Source organism: Lolium rigidum, chromosome 3 (genome assembly GCF_022539505.1).
Source record: "Lolium rigidum isolate FL_2022 chromosome 3, APGP_CSIRO_Lrig_0.1, whole genome shotgun sequence".
In the NCBI taxonomy this organism is placed as follows: domain Eukaryota; kingdom Viridiplantae; phylum Streptophyta; class Magnoliopsida; order Poales; family Poaceae; genus Lolium; species Lolium rigidum.
This window is the reverse complement of record NC_061510.1, coordinates 267,308,204-267,332,912: the sequence shown is the minus strand read 5'-3', so window position 1 is coordinate 267,332,912 and position 24,709 is coordinate 267,308,204. Positions and strand designations below refer to the sequence as shown.

Genomic DNA, 24,709 nt, shown 5'->3' with positions numbered 1-24,709 from the left:
TCATCATCACATCATGGCCATATCACATCACCAAAACCCTGCAAAAACAAGTTAGACGCCTCTAATTTGGTTTGCATATTTTACGTGGTTTAGGGTTTTCGAGTAAGATCCAATCTACCTACGAACATGAACCACAACGATGATACTAGTGTTGTCAATAGAAAGAGTAAATTGAATCTTCACTATGGTGGGAGAGACAGACACCCGCAAAGCCACTTATGCAATAAAAGTTGCATGTCGAGTGTGGAGCAAATCTCATGAACGCGGTCATGTAAAGTTAGCTCGGGCCGCTTCATCCCACCATGCCGCAAGATGCAAAGTACACGAACTAAAGACAACAAAGAATCAATGCCCACAAAACAATTGTGTTCTACTCGTGCAACCAATCTATGCATAGACACGGCTCTGATACCACTGATGGGATTCGTAGCATAGAAAACAAAAAATTCCTACCGCAAGAACGAAACACAAGCCAAGATCTAATCTAGAAGACGGTAGCAACGAGGGGATCACGAGACTAACCCTTGAAGATTTCCAAAGCCTACGATATTAGATCTCGTTGTTGCAAAAGATGATCACTTGCCGCTTTCAAAAGCGCGTAGAAGATCTTGACGGTGGCACAATCGGGCGACACCTCCATACTCGGTCACACGTACGGTGTTGATGAAGACGACGTCCTCCTCCCCGTTTCAGCGGGCAGCGGAAGTAGTAGATCCTCCTCGGAATCCCGACAGCACGACGGCGTGGTGACGGTGGTGGTGGAGAACTCCGGTAGGGCTTCGCCTATGCGCTGCGGGAGTATTATGTGGAGGAGGAGAGGCTAGGGTTTGGGGAGAGGGGGGGTCTTGGGCGCCGGCCACTTGGGGGATGCGGCCAAGATGTGGCTTGGGGGTGGCCGGCCCCTCCCCTTGGCTCCTCATTATATAGGTGGAAGCCCCCAAGAGTTGTAGTCCAAGTCTTCGAATAAGACCCCAACACCAAAACTTGCCATAGGTGGGAAACCTACTCAAGAGGGGAGTCCTACTCAAGGTGGGACTCCCACCTTTCCTTGAGGGGGTGGCCGGCCACCTTTAGGTGGAGTCCACACGGGACTCCTCCCTTAGGGTTGGCCGGCCATGCTAGTGGAGTCCCTCCGGACTCCGCCTTCCATAGTGATTTCTTCCGGACTTTTCTAGAACCTTCTAGAACCTTCCATAAATGCACCGGATCATTTTCAAACTTGTAAAATGACTTCCTATATATGAATCTTATTCTCCGGACCATTCCGGAACTCATCGTGATGTCCTGGATCCCATCCGAGACTCCGAACAAAACTTCGAACTCCATTCCATATTCCATATCTACTTAAACGACATCAAACCTTAAGTGTGTCACCCTACGGTTCGCGAACTATGCGGACATGGTTGAGACTTCTCTCCGACCAATAACCAATAGCGGGATCTGGAGATCCATAATGGCTCCCACATATTCAACGATGACTTAGTGATCGATTGAACCATTTACATACAATACCGATTCCCTTTGTCACGCGATATTTTACTTGTCCGAGGTTTGATCATCGGTATCTCTATACCTCGTTCAACCTGGTCTCCTGACAAGTACTCTTTACTCGTACCGTGGTATGTGGTCTCTTATGAACCATTCATATGCTTGCAAGCTAATTAGACGACATTCCACCGAGAGGGCCCAGAGTATATCTATCCGTCATCGGGATGGACAAATCCCACTGTTGATCCATATGCCTCAACTCATATTTTCCGAATACCTAATCCCACCTTTATAACCACTCATTTACGCAGTGGCGTTTGATGTAATCAAAGTACCCTTCCGGCATAAGCGATTTACATGATCTCATGGTCGAAAGGACTAGGTAACTATGTATCGAAAGCTTATAGCAAATGAACTTAATGGCGTGATCTTATGCTACGCTTAATTGGGTGTGTTCATTACATCATTCACATAATGACATAACCTTGTTATTAATAACATCCAATGTTCATGATCATGAAACTATGATCATCTATTAATCAACAAGCTAGTTATACAAGAGGCTTACTAGGGACTCCTTGTTGTTCACATAACACACATGTATCAATGTTTCGGTTAATACAATTATAGCATGGTATGTAAACATCATCATAAACACAAAGATATATTATAATAACCATTTTATTATTGCCTCTTGGGCATATCTCCAACAACTCAAACCTAATTGTTCATTTTCTACATGCACTTAGCTCATTAAAGGTGAAAGAATATAAAAGGAGAAAGATGTTGGTTTACATCTTTTCAATACAATTTTATCTCTACTTGATAATCTATCTTAGAAAACCCACACGTCCACTTATTTAAGAACGTAGGGAGTAGACATAGATGCTCATATTTAAGGACGTAGGGAGTAGACATAGATGCTCTTTGGATGTGCTCAGATAGGAAAATTGTAGCAATATGAAACATATATGATGGGGTGAATTATTTTTTATTGCAGTGAAAAAATTGAACATGAGGTCTAATCTAATGCTATTTTATTTAAAATTTACAGTACAAGATTTTTGTTAAGATTACTTCCTATAAAATATGATCTCATGAATCAAACATATATTGTAAGAAATTTTTCGTAGGATCTCAATCATGCACAGTCCGATGAAAATCCCATGAATCAAATGGGCCGGAATCTATGCATCCTGCATTCCTGCCCTGACGATTCAGATAGTTTCGGAGTACCAATCCCAAACATCAACGTGAAATGGACGTGAGATGGCTGCTGCAAACCTAAATCAATCAACAAAGGCACACTTTGTCCTAGAGAAAAACTAGCGACCACCAGGCACCCTCGTGGAAAATCTTGTAGGAACTTATGACTGACGTGGACAGCATCAGTCTAGATTATCCTGATCAATTTTGGATATAAGAATCTCTTCCCAAGTAAACTACTGTATAATCCCAAGAGGAGTGGGCAATAAGATCGAAAGGTAAATATGCATCCAACAAAGACGAGAGGTAATTAGTCTAACTGGTATGTACTAATGCTGGAGGTACTGAGTACAACTGACAAACAGGGTGTCACTGCAAGGCCAACCAGGACAACAGGTTTCAATCATAGAGGATCCTAAAAAACGAGAAGGCTAGGTATTATCGTGTCCCTTTTTGGTGTTCTAACATCAAGGGTTTAAAGAAGCCTTTGCCGGCTCATCGCTCGGAAGGTCATCCTCATCATGGTAGATGTTCTCCGCCATTTGCCATATCTGAAGGATGTTGTCTTCAGCAACGCTAGCAAGCACCCAGTCCTCACACGGGTTCCAGGAGAAGTCGGAGATTTTGCTTGTATGGCCTCCATGAATGAACAAGAGCTCAGGAGGGCCATCCTCCGCATCTTCTGGTGTTTGCTCCTGATCAATTCTGTGAATAGAAAAGCCATATATCAGTATTCACGGCGAGAGGAAAGTAGGAAACAAGAAACGAAAAATACCGAAAGACTTTGAAGCTGTAATGTTGTTTACCTGCTTAGATCCCAAACCATCAGCCTTCTGCCCAGACAACAAGATGCAAGTATAGTTTCATTCTTTGGGCTCCATCCAACTTGAAATACTTCCTCTCTGATTACACAAAAATATAAGAATTCAAGATCAATAATAACACATATCTGATAAATTGACAAACATGAATAATACTGTATATAGTACAAGAAGCACGCTTATTTTCTTTAAGCTAAACAGGAAGCAGCTTCAAGCTGAAAAGTGACGGTAAAAAACTGAAGACATACTTATGACAGTCAAAGGTGTGCAGCGAAGTGTCAATCTTCCGAAGATCAAATAATTTTACAGTCTTGTCAGTTGAACCAGTTGCAACAACCCATTCATTGAAAGGATTGAAAGCCAGGCAGTTCACCTATAAAAACAAAGAAATATCTATCAGATAACAAGAATCTACAATATATGTCAAGAACCATATGCTTGTGGTCTTATAACATGCATAAGCAATTGCAAGTGTATACATCAAATAGCGCTGGCCACACATTGTGCCTTATAGCAGATAAATGGAAACATCAATTTTTTTTTGTATATGAACATTCAAGTAACTGGCCATTAATATGTGACACAAGGAAGCAACAGTGAAAGATGTTAATAATTCATTCTTATTGAAAAAGCAAGAGCAAAGAAGCAATGAGCTTCAGACAGACAATATAGGAGGGGGACTGAAAACAAGGTATGACTAGTGAAGGAACCTAAAAATAAAAATCATGCAAGACTGGTAAGCACTGGAGTGATGCAACTACTATTCATAAAATCTATAACATATATCATCTTTCATTTATTCAACATCAACATTTTTTTTCTTCCGGATACAGCAGCGGCTTCAGAGCCTTATAGTAATATAATATGATGGATGTGGAGGATGTGGATGCAGATGGTGTGGAGTCTGGCACAGGATGTGTAATTCCAGATAAACAAATTGCACTTCTCCGGTCAGCATAACATTCACAATGAGAACATTTACGGCAGACAAATATACGATACTCTGGCATGTGTCACCAAACCATAATTAACTAGATTGACTTTAGGCGGTAAGAACATATAAACAAAGTATGAAGAAATATGTAACCATGAAAGTTTTCTATTATTGTCACATAATATAAATGTTATTGAACAACAGAGATTTGACGTTCCCAAGGATACCTACCTCACCCTGGTGTGCCACCACAGACTGTACAGGCTTGGTAGGTGAAGGACTACGTAAATCCCAAATTAGCAGATGATGATCGTCACCGACTGAGCCAAATAAGTATTCATGCCTCAAATGCCAAGCAACATCTTCAACGACGCCATCATGATACTAACCACAGAAAAAGAAAAAGTTATTGCATCAAGCAATTAAGAGATATATTTGCGATGATCAGATGAAAGACATAAGTTGAGTTATCATATAAATGCACTTTCATGGTGTCGATTACTAGTTTTCTAATATATAATGAGACAAAATATTAGTCAAATGCTCAAACAGGGGAACATATCAATGCGTGAAAAAACACATGATGGAAAAGAGATTTGTTTTCATTAGCAGTTTGACCAAAAAGAAAAATTCACACCCTACTTTCATATTAAGTGAAGTTCTATCCGTTTGGTATTTTAACCAACATATTTCCATTTCAATGTGCAGTAATGAATTTGGATGCCAATGCATAATACAAAACAAAAATTCAGGCAAGACTTGACCACAGCTTCTTATCAGGATAAAACTTTGCACCAAAATCAGCACAAATACAAGACCAGTAATTTCCCGAGCTCACATATTTAACATACTGAGGCATTAAAAAATATTATTGAGATGACTTATGATGCTTAACTAACTGGTCTCATGTGGCACTAGCAGCAAGAGAACCAAACAAATGGAATTGGCATTGTCAGATTACATAACAAAGCTACCATGTTTCAGTTATCATTCTCTTCGATGTAAAGAAAATGAGAACATAGCTTTCCAATCTGCTATCTAGGTGAATGAAATCTTTTATAATATTAAAGTCTGAACCAGTAGCTAACAATATATTAAAAGGTATAATTTGCACCCTCAATTTAAATGCTGAATAGTTTTGATAGTAGATGATGCAAATTAAACAGTATTGGAGTTGTTGTGTAAATTAAACAGGGGCTCCAAGCATGCATACATGCCAGATATGATTAACACCAAAAATATATTCCATGTATTATTTCTACAAACATACATGCCAGATAGAGAAACATGCTACTCCTTCCATCCGGAAATAAGTGACTCAAATTTGTCTAGATTCGTATGTATCGAGACACGTTTTAGTGTCTAGATACATGCGAATCTAGACAAATCCAAGTGACTTATTTCCAGACGGAGAAGTACAAGAATGAAACGGCATGTATAATGCTTTTTTAACCAATGTTGCAAACAAGCTATATAAAACTAACATGCTCAAACTGAAAGAGTATCATGAGCCATACCTTAAAGATCTGAAATGCATCAAGAGTTTTCTTTTGACCATTTGATTGGATGTCCCATAAGCAAATTTGGGCATCATCAGATCCACTCAGCAAATGGCCCTCTTTAAAGACACTCCAAGACAAGCCATATCCTTCAGAGTTGTGTCCCTTCAGACGTAAATCAGGATTGCATGCACCATCTAGCGGAGGCTTTGATGGGTGCTTGCTATAATCAAAGACATACACTTCTGCACTGACTGTCTTGGTAGCAATTATAAATGAATTTTGGGGCATATATCGAGCTCGGTTCACTTCTCCATCATGATTTATCTGTTGAACTATTTGCACCTACAAAAGATAGAAAAGGTATGTCACACATGATATTTGGCACCTTAAAATCAAAATAAAGAGCATGGGTACATGTTATCTACATACACTGGAAGTCTCTTCACCAAAACAATTGTTCCAGGAATATACAAGAAATTATGCCCCAGGTAATCTATTTTTCCTAACAATAGCATAAGTGGATAAGCCATGAAACTAACATTTTCAAAGGTCAGCATCTCCTGATCCAGCTTACAAAACCGTTCTATACTACTCCCTCCTTCCAATAATATAAGATGTTGTTACATCTAATATATAAGCATATTGGGTGCAATAACATCTTATATTAAGGGACAAAGGGAGTACCTAATAATTTTTATATCCTCATACTTCTTACTTTCATATATATGGCACAGGCGCAAACAGTAATAGCCCCTGGTTGCTGAGTGCTGGCTAAATAAATAAAGTGAAGGCACATCCAAATATTGGTACAGACACAAAGGACAGTCAAATTAAACAAAAGAATTCCTATTCCAACTTCAATCTATAACACAGAATGGTGCTATTCTGATACCAGTAAGCAAAACAAAAAAGGAGTTAAAGTAACTGATGCATAACCAAAAAGTATCTCAATCACAAAGAAACATGCATTTATCAAATTTTAAGCTCCGTAACTGGTCAAAGGTACAAAACGCAAGTGTAACCTTAAACCGCAAAACTATTTCAATAGAAAGAAGCACCAGTTCACAGTCTTTAACACCATAGAGCCAAGCAATTAAAAAAATGAAATAGATCGCAGGTTAACTGTTGTACAGATAATCAAGCATGCCAACATAAATGAGATTCATGAAAAACAAGAAAGCCTACATGGAAACATGAATGCATAAATCAATGCCTGAAGAAATAGATTTACCTTTCCTTAAAGTAAAAAAAAAATATCACAAAAAATAAACCAAACAAGCAAATATTCTAGGCAAGCAATTAGAAATACTAACTTGCCAGATATTGCAAACTACCAAATAATCGACAACAGGAGCCATAACTCAACCAGGGAATGAACCACAAGCTAAACTATCTAAGGAGAGAGGAATAAACCTTGTTGGATTCTATCTGAATCCAACTAGCATTGCCATTGACAAGTTCAGCCTCGGCATCTTCAGGAGGTAGACGGAGTTGGGTGATTGAAAGGTAGTTGGGATTGTCTCCGGAGGAGTCCGTGCAAGCAAAATTTTGTGCAAGGATTGATCATGGGAAGGGAACCATTGGACAGTGAGTAAGGGCCACTCTAACGCGCAGGTGATGACAAGGTCATACAGAAATGGCACATTACGCTTCCAAGCCAAGAATTCCTCCAAGATCTGTTTATTCTTCATGATCTCCTCCTCGGAAATCTGCTCATGTACCCTCCACATGGAACTTCTCATGGACCTCATCTTGCTCCTCCTCTACTCATGTGGACATCTCCAGCTTCTTCATCTCGTCCTTCTTGACGGCTGACTACCTGACTTAGGGGATTGGATTCTAGGGTTTGGATCTAGGAGGGTTGTTCAGGGTTATGAAAGAGAACAAGGTTTTATTGGTTGGTTGGGCATCGCATATGGGCTAAGAAAAGTTGAGTGGATTTCTGATTTCATTCTAGCATTGCTGCATTGGGCTAAACATACCAAGATAAGGACAGTTGGGCCCAGTTAAGAAGGTAGATGTTTCTTCTGTTTAAGTTCAGCAGGCAGCAGCGATAGAATTTCAGAAATGCTATACTGAAGTGGAAAGTAGTAGTCATTCGAAGGAAAATCTGATTCAATATATGCACCAGAAATATCCCCAAAGAACTTTATAACATTTGGAGAGTGGTAGCAATCAACTCTTGCCAAAAGAAGTATAACGACAGCTACAACCCCAAGTCTCCAACCGATAGAACTTTGATCTCTTCAATATACCCAACCAAGCCCCCTAGAACCAAACTATAGAAACCTCAATCACAAAGTAAGCTTGCAAGAAGGACAACGGGAACCAGCGGAAGACGCAGGTAGGAATAGAAGATGAATTTTATGAGGTGGAGTTCTAAGAGAGAAGGACTCTGAAGTCAAAGATGAATCCGTGCAGAAAATGTGCCTCTAGAAGCTATGAAAATTACCTTATAACCGACCAAACAAAAGTAGCCCTTGAAGATGATGAAGCTGAATTTATGATGTCAAGAATAGCTAGATTAGTGCATAGTGCCACAAGGTCTCTTCCTCTCTCATATATCTTACTATAGTGAGACATGTGAGCAAATAGGAGTTTTCATTTGTGTTTGATACACCGGGTTGAGTTATGGTTTTCTTTTGTTAATTACCTGGTAATACAGCTACATAGGTTCTAAATCAAACTTCAGTCCAACAATTCCCATCAAAATCAGTGCCTAGGAACAAGCCATCAACATCCCTGCAGAGCTGCGACATGGCATTCCGAGAAGGCTAGAAGCATACAGGCAAATTCAGTTACCAAGTAGAGCTGCCTTGTCCATCAAGTAGATCCCTCACACAGTAAAATCTAAGAAACACATCACTCTCGCACGAACTGGAAAATACCTCTTTAACAGGCAGAAATGCCCACAGCTAATCGATAAGCCAGACAGTTAAATAAATCAACACGCAAACACACCAAACCCTTCGAAAACCTGAAAACTCCCAGGACGTACACTGAAATGACCCCAACAGCTGCACTTATCCAGGATATTATCTGAGTCCATAATTCAGAATAACAAATTCCCCTATCATGATACTACGCAGCAATTGTCTCCAATTCAAAGCCCGCCTAGCCACAGGAACAGGTCAACATAAATCCCCTCCCAAAATCCAGATTATGAAAGAAATAGCATGAAACCCTAGCCTAACAGGAACAAGCAAATCGACCCGGAACTAAATTCCACGAGCGCACCACAGCACATCATAGCTTAGCAAAACAACAGATGTGATTTACTCATATCATAGATTAGCAAAACAACAGATGCGATTTACTCATAGTAGCGTTAACAAACCTTTCCTGACGCGGCCCCGAACCCTCCGACGTCGGCGTGGTCGTCCTCGTAGTGCCTCGCGTCGGCCTCGGCGTCGTCGAGCGGGAGCTGGACCTGGGCGAGCATGAGGTAGTTGGGCTCGTTGTCGGAGGTGTGGGTGCCGAGGATCATCTTCTGCACGGAGTGGTCCTTGCCGGCGGGCTCGGCGCGGTCGGGGAGCCACTGGACGGTGAGGGAGGGCCACTCGAGCGCGTGGGTGATGACGAGGTCGTAGAGGAAGGGCGTGTTCTTCTTCCAGATCTTGTACTCCTCGTTGATGAGCCGCTCCTCCACCTCGGCGCGGAACTCCTCCTCCTCGCCGCCGCCCCCGCCGCCGCCGGCCTTCGGCATCGCCGCCGCTAGGGTTAGGGTTCGGTTTGGGCGGGGTTTTGGGGCGGAGCACGGGGGAAATGGCGGGAGGGTGGGGGAGTGGGGGCTGGGCGCTGGGGTGTGGTGAAGAGAAGGGGGAGAATAAAAAGTGCCAGGCGCCTCTGCTCTGCGCGAGAAGGGTGTGGAGATGTCAAAAACGAAGGGGTTTTAATGTCGAGTGGGTTCGCGTAACTGGGCTGGTACGCGGTTGGGCGGAGGCCCAGGCCCGCTATGAGGCGGATCCCTGGGTTTGCTGTCACGCTGGACCTACAGCTGTACAGAGGCAGCAGTAAGTTCTTTCCAGAGAAAAAAATGGAGAACCAAAAAAGACAAGAATTGAATAATAATTTAATTCATTTCGTAATTATAGGCACAATGGGACAGGTTGGCATGTGTCAATAGCGTCTGCAAGTTCCGACAATACCCCTCTCTTTCGACGTAAAAAGACAAGTAATAATATACTAGTACAAATGCCCGTGCGTTGCCACGGGTGCGGTGCATAAATGTAATACAACCTTGTAACGATATGTCATATTTATTGCAAGCTGCATAAAGAATGGAGTCACTGTCTCTGTTGTTCCTTTGATATTTGTGTAAACAGATTATTGTCTAAAATCAAATTTAGTCACCTGCAATTTTAATTTCCTTAATTTCCGATGTTGTGAATACAATTGATCTTGAGTCCTGAAACAAGCTACAAATTAGTTTTTCAAGATGTAAAAAGAGTGCATATACATGGCTTGTCTGCACCTGGATTCCGCTGTTGTTGCATGTTTTCAAGATGTAGAAGAGTGCATTTACCGCGGGCTGTGAAGAATACATGGCTTGTCATCTACAAGATTTATATGAGAAATGAAATTAGTTTTTCAAGATGTAGAAGATACACTAAAATATATTGCTTGTCTTTTGAATTTAACTTTCCTTTTAGTAAAACACATGTCTTTTAACTTCAATCTCTTTTTACTGAGTTGTGTTTTGTTGTCGGAGTCACTTAAATAGGTCTCATAGCCCAACAAACTTGCATTTGAACAATAATCGAAATCTATCTATTAGGTTGGTATTTGGTGGATCGACGTATGGTGAATGACAAATGATTACAATAGAAGGCCCGCATTAGAATCCACAATCACACAACCAATTTGTAATTTTTCAAGTCTCAATTTCTCATGCCGTCTTCATTTAGTTTTAAGTCGAGAAAACTCAATTTTCAACAATGCATCATACGACCCTAGCAAGTAGTAATAAGAAAATTTTTTTCAAATAAAAAAATGTCATGATACCGAGTGAGATGTATCCATCTAGGGGTGTTAGACAAAATAATTCTTGTCTAGAATTTCATGATATTCTTTTATGATATACAATTTTTATAAAAATTTATCAAGAAGTAACCTTAATAATTTTTTATTTCAAATCTTATTTCTTTTTTAGCTACCGAGCCACTTTAATTGTGCTTAATGTCTTACCATGTGAGAATCACAATTCCTAAATCTTCACATAAAATTTGTTACCGTATAATATTATCCAATGATGATTACAATGTTTTGATGATACAAAATTTACTCTTCCAATAAAAACTACAGTAATAACTTTTATACTTCATCTATTGTAAATTAATTGACACAACTTTGTTAATTTAAAAGGGAGGGAGTTATATATATTGTAGCTGTAAATAAATCTCACTTAGCATTAATAAAAGGAAAATGATGTATTTCCTCCGGAGGTTGCGTCGCGCGCGGCCTTCGGGTTCGTGGCCGTTGGATGCATCTAGATTCCTCCATCCCTCAGACGTTCTTACCTTGGGTCCCACCAACTCCATTGTGTACCTTATCTGCTCGCATCTCGTTTTCTCCATCCCTCCTCAGTCCCCACGCACTCTGTACCGTGACCGCCCCCAAATCAACTGCCCCGTCGCTGGTTCTCTGGATGCTGGGAGCGGGAGGAGGAGCTGCGGCGCGGCCCGTCTGGTGAGGGCACAGCCTGGGCTGCTCGCTGGAGGAGTCGGGGCTAGTATTTTTTGGGGGCTGCAAGCGCGGCGACGGGTTTCACAGGCTGCAGCGGCGGTTTCAAGGTAGCACGAAGATGGAGGTCGCGGTGCAGCGCTGGGCGCCCGCCGTCGTAGGATATGGAGGCCACGGAGGAGCCCGACGCCCTATTCGTCCTAGCGCTCGCCCTCGCCGAAGATGGAGGCCAGAGAGGAGCCCGACGCCCTAGTACGCTCGGCCCGGCGCACCGGCGCCGCCCTAGACCGCTTCGAGCTCAACAACAACGACGGAGGGAATGTGGTGCTTCCGCCCTGGGGCTCCTCGACATTGGTACCCGCGGCGGAGGGATTATGGTGTTGCCGCCCTGGGCCTCCTCGACCTTCATACCCGCGGCGGAGGGATTGTGGTGCTACCTCCAAAAGGTTCTCCAACAAACAGGATCGCCGAGGCAGGTTCCGAGTGTTGATCTCTGGTGCATACTTGGACTGCCTCCTCATGGAGGTATGTTTGAGGCGGATTGTTAGGATCACCTCATTCTTATCTCATTAAAAGCTTCTTGCTGCATTAGCTTGGCATGTAGTTTCGACTTGGTATTGAACAGGCTCACTGAGATTATTCTAATGTTATGTGGTCTTTTCTCAGTAGGTAGATATGAACAATGGAATCAAGAAAAAACAATGTGGAATGCATATCCTTATTTGGTATTACCGGAGTGCAATTTTAGGTTTAATTGTGCGCATGGGGATTGTGGACATATGAGCCTGTGGGGTGCCATGATTCATGCTTCAAGTATTTGCTTTCAACAGATTTTGATATTCGAATTCTGGAAAGTAAATTCTAATATTGGAAATGGGGGTTCTGATTGCTAAATTTAGTCACAGACACGTCTCTCGGTTTAGATGGAATGATTTTGTAGACTGAATCATTGCGCCATACCCACAGGTTATTCCTTCGGTTGGTTTCAAAATTATTATGCTCTATGTGAAAACTATCATAGTATCAAATTTTACCTTTAACCTATAAGTCTATTATCTTGATGGGCATGCAATAGAACTCGGACGGGCCAGTCGCTGGTACTCCTCAGTTGGAGGACACCCACATTAATGGCAAGAAAAAACTAATATTAAGTCAAATGATGCTCGAAATAAAAGGATCCAACTTTAATCATACAGGAAATTCATAAACGTGTAACTAAATCCCATAAAAAATTAACGAGCACATGTCCATACCATTGCCTTCACTTTTTGCGTTTCACCTTCAACACACAAATCATTGCTAGCCGCCTCTACCCGAGCAAAGCTCTTAGTTGCACAAGCAAGAACTCTGTTGCATACCACAAACACTCGTAGCTTCAGGAATATATCATGTTTACTGTGACCAATTAGATTTTTTAGAGAAAAAATCTATGTATTTTATAGCACAAACTTTGGATTGATACTAACCAAAATGGGGAACTGATCATATGGGGAATTCAAGATTGATTCCATTGTTATGCTATGAACTATTAGTAAACTATTAGAAACCTCAAGTCTCCTATTAAAACATTATAACCTGACATACCAGGTATTCTATAATGATTTCTTTAAACCATGATTACTGCAGATTCTGACATGATGGTGAAGTTCTTCCAACAAGTGGGGAGACAGAGACAACCAATTTAAAAAGTGCATACAACTTAGAGGTGTGATTATGTACCTCCACTCTCCCTGGTGATCCCAACACAGGTTGTAAACTCTCCTTGATGATCCGCATGATTATAGCAATACATACAAATGAGAAATACTATCAGGCAAGGTATGAAACATCAAGTATCCTCACAAACGAACTTTTCAAATTAGTGCAGATTTTCAAATAATGGGGAGACAACTTAATTCCGGGAGATCTCTCGCATAACAACGGTTGAGGGTACCTATTATATGCACGCACCAGAAATCACCCAGCCATGTTTCAGGCAAGTACCGATATGGTTGATCAGGAAATGGTGAAGTTTCCTTTGTTCTGTAATGGTGCGAGATCATGCCATGATGGAGTTTCCTTTGTTTCTGTAATGCTGCGGTTTCCTTCAAATGATGGTGCGGTAGAGATGCAGAAATAATGGTGCGTTAATGGAGTTTCCTTTTCCTATTGTCTTGGAATGATGCAGAAGTAATGGAGTTTCCTTTCCTATTGTCCTGGATTGATGGTGCGGTGATGAATTGTTTGAGGCAAGGTGGGAGGGTAGAATCGTCATATTGAAAATATGTAGGACGACCAAAAGGACGACGAAAACAGGGGGAGAAAGGGAAACACGTTCTTTCTTTTTAAGTAGTAGAGAAGATGTGTTTGGTAAGTGGCAGTAATTCAATTAATTTTGTAATTAAAGGCAAACGAGACAGCTCGCGTGCTTCAATAGCTGCAAATTCCGACAATGCCCCCTTTGGTTCGGCGTAAAAATACGGGCAATATAGGGCAGGTTTAGTAGGTTGTGGGCCCTACTCCAGTGTGGTCGTGGGGAATCGAAAATGAGCCGGTTGTTTGCCCATCCTCCGTCCGCATTGCGGCCAGCATGAGTACTAAAGCAGTGATCAGACTGGCCCGGGAGCTACTGCCGAATCGGTCGTTCTTTTTAAGCATGGATCGTGACCTAGACCACGACCATTCGTCTCCAATGACGGTAAGCACAACAGCTATCTTCTCTGATGCTTCCTTTTCATTGATCTAAACGAACAAACATAGTGTTAGTGATTTCGATGATATTCATACTAGATATGGTAGGGTTAGATTTTCAAAATTCTTGTGATGCGTCAAGAATTTGGACTATGAGGTTATGGTTTTAGGGAATCCGGTAATGCGGCAATGTGGTACTTCGATCTAGTAGTTCTTGCTCGAATACACAGTAGATTCATTGCAGGTTGGTTGTCGATTGTCGATGAATTGGATTTACCTTTCGTAGGAGGCAAGGTTTTTTGGATGCCCATTTCTCGATGACTATTGCCTATGAAAGTATAGAGATGGTAAACCTAGAGGGGGGGGTGAATAGGTTTCTACAAGTTTTAATTCTTTCTTTGCAATATTAGGCTTTGCGGAATATAAAGGTGAGCCTAATGCAAACTAGGTGAAGCAACCTATATGAGGATACGACTAACTCGAGCACGAAGGCTCTCACAAGCAGTTAAATCACAAGTAAGGAGATTGGTTAGAGATAACCGATAGCACGCGAAGACGAGGATGTATTCCCGTGTTCCCTTGCTTTGCAACAAGGTACGTCACGTTTGGAGGGGTGGAGGTCCCACGAAGGATTCCCCACGCCACGAAGGCTCACCCTATTCTCCGGAGCCTATCCCACGAAGGAATAGCTCACTCACTTGTGGTAGACTTTGAGGTAGCCTCCAAACCTTCACAATCTTGCCCGGAGCAAATCCACAGCCCGGATGCTTCCGGACTCCTCTTGCCCACCTAGGGTTTCCAAGGAACCCTAGGAAGCAAGCTTCTCGATGAATACAAGGGGGAATGAGATTTGGCTTGGTAGAACGGTAGATCAGGTCCTCCTCTAATGATTCCCCGGAGGGATTTGAGTTTAGGTGGAGGAGGAGAGAGATCTGAGGCTTTTGGTGTTTCTAGCAATGGAGTAAGAGAGAGAGAGCTCAAGAACAGCTTGTAGTGTAGTGCCTGACTGTTCAGAGGTAGGAGAAGGCCTATTTATAGTGTTCTTCGAAATATGGCCGTTGGTCACTTGCCACCTCAGCTTTTCCCTCGACAAACCCGGTTGACCGGACAACAGACCGGACAACCCGGTGGTGAGGCCGGTCGGACCGGACCAGCGACCGGACACCCTTTGCATCGTCCTGGAGCTCCTCCGGTTGGTGGCCGGTTGGCGCCCGGTTGGCGACCGGTCGACCGGGCCGTGCGCCGGACTCGCCGGTCTGTAGGCCGGCTGACCGGTCGGCAACCGGATTTGCTATGTCCTCGTGTGGAGCTCGGTTGGCGACCGGTCGACCGGGCCATGCGCCGGACACGCCCCGGTTGGCGACCGGTTGACTGGGCAGCGCGCCGGACAGGCCGGTTGCTGGCCCGGTTGGACCGGGCTGCAGACCGGATTTCTGCTGTAGACCCCTTTTCGATTGTTGTTGAAGTGGGGGGTCTCCTTTAGCCTTCTTGTTCCTTTGATACACCATTTATGTCTCATTGCCTAATACCTGAGATTATCCTTATAAACATATTAGGCCAAATACTTTAGCACGGTGTCATTGTTACCAAAATAATGGATAAGGGTAAAATACCCTTACAATCTCCCCTTTTTGGTATACGATGACAAACCGAGCTAGAGTCACAAATAGATATTATGATAAGCTCTAAACCTTGATTCCATATAAGATATTATGACAGCTCCCCCATAATGTGTGCACTTGGAGAATTTGCGTTTGAATGCAAAGTGCACCATTTGTGGAACATGATAAGCTCCCCCAATATCTTTAGGAAACAAGCATTGTATGGAGATGTGCATATCAAGATATATAAGCATAGCACACATAATCATCCAAACATAGAGTAGCACACATAATAGTCGTCCATACACATCCATACACGAATTATTGGAAGTAGCAAATGGTTCTTGAAAACTCAAAGCAAATAACCACAAGCCATATAAAATCCAAATAAAGCAACTCCCATGGCTTGTGGCAATCAAAGAACCCCGTGGTCCTAGACTCTACTCTCTTCTCCCCCTTTGGCATCGGAACACCAAAAAGGCGAAGAAAAGAGGAGAGATGCTATCGCACCCATCAATAGAACTGATGCCCGAAGGAGTAGGAGCTCTCGCCATCACCGTGTGCAGCCGCATCATCTTCATCCTCATCATCGTTATCATCAAGAGGAGTGGGAGCACGAGCAGTCCGAGGAGGAATGGCACCATGAGCGTACACGGAGAAGTCGAAATTCTGGATCATCTCGTCGGTAAGGAGAGGCATCTCCCACTGAGGTGCAACCACAGGCTCCATCTCCGGTCCAGACGGAGGAACAGGGTGGTTCCGTGAGGCCATGAACTCATTCTGGTGCCTCCGTGTCTCCTGGTTCACGGTAAGGCTCTGATGTGCAACATCATTGGTGTTCTTGCACATTTGCCACATGCTGGAGAAGAAGCGAGCGACACCATGCTTGGAGCGTCGAGAGTAGCTGGAGCTAGCATCATGATCATGGTGTTCCTTGGAACGGCGCTCAGTGGAGGGCATCATGGAGGGAACATCCGGACGAGTGGCCTCCTGAGTGGGTATCCTGAATGGGTCCATGATGACTCGTTCACCAAGTACGTTGAGAGGAGCGGGAACAATGTAGTTGATGAGCCGCTGAACATACTGAGCATAGTTGGGAGTCATGCGGTCCATAACTGCACGCTTCAGTTCACAGTAAATAAGATCACAACTATCAATCTTCCTTACCCTGTCAGGATGACAATAGTACATCAGATTGAGGTGATAGTTCCTGACTTCACTGGTGTCGCCAGACTTGCTGATGAGGCTCTCACGGAACATCTTGGCAAGGACAAGATAGGAGTAGTACATCCCAGAGATAGTGGGAGGTCCAGGTGTAGGGTTCGCAGGATAGAAGAAGGAGATGTCACCCTTAGTAAGCTTGGACCGTGAATGAATCTTGTACCCTGGAGCACTGTCACCACCACAACCCATGGCTGCACGGAACTGAGAGTAGGAGCATGAGTACTTCTCCTTGCCAGTCATCCAGGTGATGGTGCGGTACGCATCATCATGGAAGAAGACGGTGCAGTGGAACTGACGGACTAGGATGGGACAGAAGGTAGGATCCTCTTGTTGATCATCAGGCTTTAGGCACACAAGGTCATATAATCCCATACCCTTCAAGGTTTCAACCACAAAGCGGTACTTGGTGGCTTCATGCAAGGCAAGCTCGTCAGGATTGATGGCCTTGGGCATCACAACTTCACCATTCTTCATAGACTCGTGAGAGTCATAGAAACCATCCCATAGGGATGCTTGTGTCTTGGTCCAGAAGAACTTGTCCCCACGGGTGTAAGTCCGTTGCTCAAAGCGATACGGATTCACCGTCCTCATTTCCTGCCACTCAACACGGTTTGCATTGGCAACATTGAAAGTTGGAACTATTTCATCATCCTCTTGGGCGGTGATACGTCTCCGACGTATCGATAATTTCTTATGTTCCATGCCATATTATTGATGATACCTACATGTTTTATGCACACTTTATGTCATATTCGTGCATTTTCTGAACTAACCTATTAACAAGATGCCGAAGTGCCAGTTCCTGTTTTCTGCTGTTTTTGGTTTCAGAAATCCTAGTAACGAAATATTCTCTGAATCGGACGAAATCAACGCCCAGGTTCCTATTTTTCCCGGAACCATCCAGAACACACGAGAGCCGCCGGAGGGAAGCCCCCGGGGGCCCCACACCACACTCCGGCGCGGCCGGAGGGGGCCGCGCCGCCCTATGGTGTGGTGGCCCCGAGCCCCCTCCGAGGCTGCCCTTCCGCCTATTTAAAGCCTCCGTCGCGAAAACCCTATTACGTTGGACGAAACCCACGTAAACCTTCCAGAGCCGCCGCCATCGCGAAGCCAAGATCCGGGGACAGGAGTCCCTCGTTCCGGCACCCGCCGGAGCGGGGAAGTGCCCCCGAAGGCTTCTCCATCGACACCGCTGCCATCTCCACCGCCATCTTCATCATCGCTGCTGCTCCCATGAGGAGGGAGTAGTTCTCCATTGAGGCTCGGGGCTGTACCGTAGCTATGTGGTTCATCTCTCTCCTATGTACTTCAATACAATAATCTCATGAGCTGCCTTACATGATTGAGATTCATATGATGATGCTTGTAATCTAGATGTCGTTATGCTAGTCAAGTGAATTTTACTTATGTGATCTCCGGAGACTCCTTGTCCCACGTGTGTAAAGGTGACAGTGTGTGCACCGTGTGGGTCTCTTAGGCTATATTTCACATAATACTTATTCACTGTTATGAATGGCGTAGTGAAGTGCTTATTTATATATCTTTATGATTGCAATGTGTTTTGTATCACAATCTATCTATGTGCTACTCTAGTGATGTTATTAAAGTAGTTTTATTCCTCCCGCACGGTGTAATGGTGACAAGCGTGTGCATCCGTGTTAGTACTTGGCGTATGCTATGATCATGATCTCTTGTAGATTGTGAAGTTAACTATTGCTATGATAGTATTGATGTGATCTATTCCTCCTACATAGTGTGAAGGTGAGAGTGTGCATGCTGTGTTAGTACTTGGTTTAGTCGTGTTGATCTTTCTTGCACTCTAAGGTTATTTAAATATGAACATTGAATTGTGGAGCTTGTTAACTCCGGCATTGAGGGTTCGTGTAATCCTACGCAATGTGTTCATCATCCAACAAGAGAGTGTAGAGTATGCATTTATCTATTCCGTTATGTGATCAATGTTGAGAGTGTCCACTAGTGAAAGTGTAATCCCTAGGCCTTGTTCCTAAACATCGCTATCGCTGCTTGTTTACTCGTTTCTATCGCGTTACTATCGCTACCATATTACCACCATCAACTACACGCCAACGAAGCTATTTTCTAGTGCCGTTACTATCGCTCATATTCATTCATACCACCCGTATTTCACTATCTCTTCGCCGAACTAGTGCACCTATTAGGTGTGTTGGGGACACAAGAGACTTCTTGCTTTGTGGTTGCAGTGGTTGCATGAGAGGGATATCTTTGACCTCTTCCTCCCCGAGTTCGATAAACCTTGGGTGATCCACTTAAGGGAAAGTTGCTGCTCGTTCTACAAACCTCTGCTCTTGGAGGCCCAACACCGTCTACAAGAATAGAAGCTCCCGTAGACATCAAGCTATTTTCTCGGCGCCGTTGCCGGGAGGAAAGGTAAAAGGTACTCACACTCCGGATCTCGGCTACTAAGCTATTTTCGCCGTTGTAAGTACTCGAAGCTATTTCCTTTAGATCCTGCAATTGCATCTTTTTGTTTCTTGTTTACACTAGTTCGACATAATGGACAACAATGAGCTTCTTATTCTATTTCCTGATTTAAGACATGGATGGTTTGATGTGAAAATTAAAAAACCTATGGAATCTTATTTGCATGTTGGTAGTAATATTAGTATGAACGCTTTGAACACCATTGTTGCTAATGATATGGAAAATTCTAAGCTTGGGGAAGTTGGTTTTCATGATCTTTTTAGTCCCCCAAGCATTGAGGAGAAAATTTTCTTTGATGATACTTTACCTCCTATTTATGATGATTATAATGATAGTGGTCTTTTGGTGCCACCTACTATGGAGAGTAAATTTTGTTGTAATTATACCATGCCTCCTACACTTGATGAGAATAATAATGATAGCTACTTTGTTGAATTTGCTCCCACTATTACTAATAAAATTGATTATGCTTATGTTGGGAGTAGTAATAATTTTATGCATGAGACTCATGATAAGAATGCTTTATGTGATAGTTATATTGTTGAGTTTGCTCATGATACTACTGAAAGTTATTATGAGAGAGGAAAATATGGTTGTAGAAATTTTCATGTTACTAAAATTCCTCTCTATGTGCTGAAATTTTTGAAGCTACACTTGTTTTATCTTCCTATGCTTGTCACTTCGCTCTTCATGAACTTGTTTATTTACAAGATTCCTATGCATAGGAAGCATGTTAGACTTAAATTTGTTTTGAATTTGCTTCTTGATGCTCTCTTTTGCTTCATACTCTATTTTTCATGTGAGCATCATTAAAACTCGTTGAGCCCATCTTAACGGCTATAAAGAAAGAACTTCTTGGGAGATAACCCATGTGTTATTTTGCTACAGTATTTTTGTTTTATATTTGAGTCTTGGAAGTTGTTTACTACTGTAGCAACCTCTCCTTATCTTAGTTTTATGTTTTGTTGTGCCAAGTAAAGTCTTTAATAGTAAAGTAAGTACTAGATTTGGATTATCGCGCAGTTTCAGATTTCTTTGTCTGTCACGAATTTGGGTCTACCTCCCCGTAGGTAGCTCAGAAAATTAAGCAAATTTACGTGCATGATCCTCGGATATGTACGCAACTTTCATTCAATTTGGGCATTTTCATTTGAGCAAGTCTCGGTGCCCTAATAAAATCCATCTTTACGGATTGTTCTGTTTTGACAGATTCTGCCTTTTATTTCGCATTGCCTCTTTTGCTATGTTGGATGAATTTCTTTGATCCATTAATGTCCAGTAGCTTTATGCAATGTCCAGAAATATTAAGAATGATTGTGTCACCTCTGAACATGTTAATTTTTATTGTGCACTAACCCTCTAATGAGTTGTTTCGAGTTTGGTGTGAAGGAAGTTTTCAAGGGTCAAGAGAGGAGGATGATATACTATGATCAAGAAGAGTGAAAGCTCTAAGCTTGGGGATGCCCCGGTGGTTCACCCCTGCATATTTCAAGAAGACTCAAGCATCTAAGCTTGGGGATGCCCAAGGCATCCCCTTCTTCATCGACAACATTATCGAGTTCCTCCCCCGAAACTATATTTTTATTCCGTCACATCTTATGCACTTTGCTTGGAGCGTCGGTTTGTTTTGTTTTTGTTTTGTTTGAATAAAATGGATCCTAGCATTCACTTTGTGGGAGAGAGACACGCTCCGCTGTAGCATATGGACAAGTATGTCCTTAGGCTCTACTCATAGTATTCATGGCGAAGTTTCTTCTTCGTTAAATTGTTATATGGTTGGAATTGGAAAATGCTACATGTAGTAATTCTAAAATGTCTTGGATAATTTGATACTTGGCAATTGTTGTGCTCATGTTTAAGCTCTTGCATCATATACTTTGCACCCATTAATGAAGAAACACTTAGAGCTTGCTAATTTGGTTTGCATATTTGGTTTCTCTAGAGTCTAGATAATATCTAGTATTGAGTTTTGAACAACAAGGAAGACGGTGTAGAATCTTATAATGTTTACAATATGTCTTTTATGTGAGTTTTGCTGCACCGTTCATCCTTGTGTTTGTTTCAAATAACCTTGCTAGCCTAAACCTTGTATCGAGAGGGAATACTTCTCATGCATCCAAAATCCTTGAGCCAACCACTATGCCATTTGTGTCCACCATACCTACCTACTACATGGTATTTATCCGCCATTCCAAAGTAAATTGCTTGAGTGCTACCTTTTAAAATTCCATCATTCACCTTTGCAATATATAGCTCATGGGACAAATAGCTCAAAAACTATTGTGGTATTGAATATGTACTTATGCACTTTATCTCTTATTAAGTTGCTTGTTGTGCGATAACCATGCTTCGGGGACGCCATCAACTATTCTTTGTTGAATATCATGTGAGTTGCTATGCATGTCCGTCTTGTCTCGAAGTAAGAGAGATCTACCACCTTAATGGTTGGAGCATGCATATTGTTAGAGAAGAACATTGGGCCGCTAACTAAAGCCATGAATCATGGTGGAAGTTTCAGCTTTGGACACATATCCTCAATCTCATATGAGAATAATAATTGTTGCCACATGCTTATGCATTAAAGAGGAGTCCATTATCTGTTGTCCATGTTGTCCCGGTATGGATGTCTAAGTTGAGAATAATCAAAAGCGAGAAATCCAAAATGCGAGCTTTCTCCTTAGACCTTTGTACAGTCGGCATGGAGGTACCCCATTGTGACACTTGGTTAAAACATGTGTATTGCGATGATCCGGTAGTCCAAGCTAATTAGGACAAGGTGCGGGCACTATTAGTATACTATGCATGAGGCTTGCAACTTGTAAGATATAATTTACATAACTCATATGCTTTATTACTACCGTTGACAAAAAAATTTCATGTTTTCAAAATAAAAGCTCTAGCACAAATATAGCAATCGATGCTTTCCTCGTTGAAGGACCTTTCTTTTACTTTTATGTTGAGTCAGTTCACCTATTTCTCTCCACCTCAAGAAGCAAACACTTGTGTGAACTGTGCATTGATTCCTACATACTTGCATATTGCACTTGTTATATTACTCTATGTTGACAATTATCCATGAGATATACATGTTACAAGTTGAAAGCAACCGCTGAAACTTAATCTTCCTTTGTGTTGCTTCAATACCTTTACTTTGATTTATTGCTTTATGAGTTAACTCTTATGCAAGACTTATTGATGCTTGTCTTGAAGTACTATTCATGAAAAGTCTTTGCTTTATGATTCACTTGTTTACTCATGTCATTACCATTGTTTTGATCGCTGCATTCATTACATATGTTTACAAATAGTATGATCAAGGTTATGATGGCATGTCACTTCGTAAATTATCTTTGTTATCGTTTTACTCGCTCGGGACGAGCAGTAACTAAGCTTGGGGATGCTGATACGTCTCCGACGTATCGATAATTTCTTATGTTCCATGCCACATTATTGATGATACCTACATGTTTTATGCACACTTTATGTCATATTCGTGCATTTTCCGGAACTAACCTATTAACAAGATGCCGAAGTGCCAGCCTCGTTTTCTCGCTGTTTTTGGTTTCAGTAAATCCTAGTAACGAAATATTCTCGAATCGGACGAAATCAACGCCCGTGTTCCTATTTTTCCCGAACCATCCGAACACCCGAGAGCCGCCGTAGGGAAGCCCCGGGGGCCCCACACCACACCCCGGCGCGCCGCAGGGGGGCCGCGCCGCCCTATGGTGTGGTGGCCCCGTGCCCCTCCGAGGCTGCTCCTTCCGCCTATTTAAAGCCTCCGTCGCGAAAACCCTATTACGTTGGACGAAACCCACGAAAACCTTCCGCAGCCGCCGCCATCGCGAAGCCAAGATCTCGGGGACAGGAGTCTCTAGTTCCCGCACCCCGCCGGAGCGGGGAAGTGCCCCCGAAGGCTTCTCCATCGACACCGCTGCCATCTCCACCGCCATCTTCATCACCGCCGCTGCTCCCATGAGGAGGGAGTAGTTCTCCATCGAGGCTCGGGCCGTACCGGTAGCTATGTGGTTCATCTCTCTCCTATGTACTTCAATACAATAATCTCATGAGCTGCCTTACATGATTGAGATTCATATGATGATGCTTGTAATCTAGATGTCGTTATGCTAGTCAAGTGAATTTTACTTATGTGATCTCCGGAGACTCCTTGTCCCACGTGTGTAAAGGTGACAGTGTGTGCACCGTGTGGGTCTCTTAGGCTATATTTCACGTAATACTTATTCACCGTTATGAATGGCGTAGTGAAGTGCTTATTTATATCTCTTTATGATTGCAATGTGTTTTGTATCACAATTTATCTATGTGCTACTCTAGTGATGTTATTAAAGTAGTTTTATTCCTCCCGCACGTGTAATGGTGACAAGTGTGTGCATCCGTGTTAGTACTTGGCGTATGCTATGATCATGATCTCTTGTAGATTGTGAAGTTAACTATTGCTATGATAGTATTGATGTGATCTATTCCTCCTACATAGTGTGAAGGTGACAAGAGTGCATGCTGTGTTAGTACTTGGTTTAGTCGTGTTGATCTTTCTTGCACTCTAAGGTTATTTAAATATGAACATTGAATTGTGGAGCTTGTTAACTCCGGCATTGAGGGTTCGTGTAATCCTACGCAATGTGTTCATCATCCAACAAGAGAGTGTAGAGTATGCATTTATCTATTCTCGTTATGTGATCAATGTTGAGAGTGTCCACTAGTGAAAGTGTAATCCCTAGGCCTTGTTCCTAAATATCGCTATCGCTGCTTGTTTACTCGTTTTACTCGCGTTACTATCGCTACCATATTACCACCATCAACTACACGCCAAGCAAGCTATTTTCTCGTGTCACGTTACTACCGCTCATATTCATTCATACCACCCGTATTTCACTATCTCTTCGCCGAACTAGTGCACCTATTAGGTGTGTTGGGGACACAAGAGACTTCTTGCTTTGTGGTTGCAGTGGTTGCATGAGAGGGATATCTTTGACCTCTTCCTCCCCGAGTTCGATAAACCTTGGGTGATCCACTTAAGGGAAAGTTGCTGCTGTTCTACAAACCTCTCGCTTCTTGGAGGCCCAACACTGTCTACAAGAATAGAAGCCCCCGTAGACATCA

General features: G+C 42.6%; 1 protein-coding gene across 1 annotated transcript; it reads right to left on the bottom strand.

The window, feature by feature from the left end:
* Window positions 1–3,004: 3,004 nt before the first annotated feature.
* LOC124699442 (histone-binding protein MSI1 homolog) lies at window positions 3,005–9,672 on the bottom strand. Its single transcript, XM_047231742.1, has 6 exons — window positions 9,289–9,672; window positions 5,967–6,293; window positions 4,681–4,833; window positions 3,764–3,888; window positions 3,501–3,596; window positions 3,005–3,399 (listed from the first exon to the last, which is right to left on the bottom strand). Exons 1-6 carry the CDS (start codon window positions 9,655–9,657, stop codon window positions 3,162–3,164), a joined length of 1,308 nt encoding a protein of 435 aa, XP_047087698.1. The 5' UTR covers window positions 9,658–9,672; the 3' UTR covers window positions 3,005–3,161.
* Between the last annotated feature and the right edge of the window lie 15,037 nt (window positions 9,673–24,709).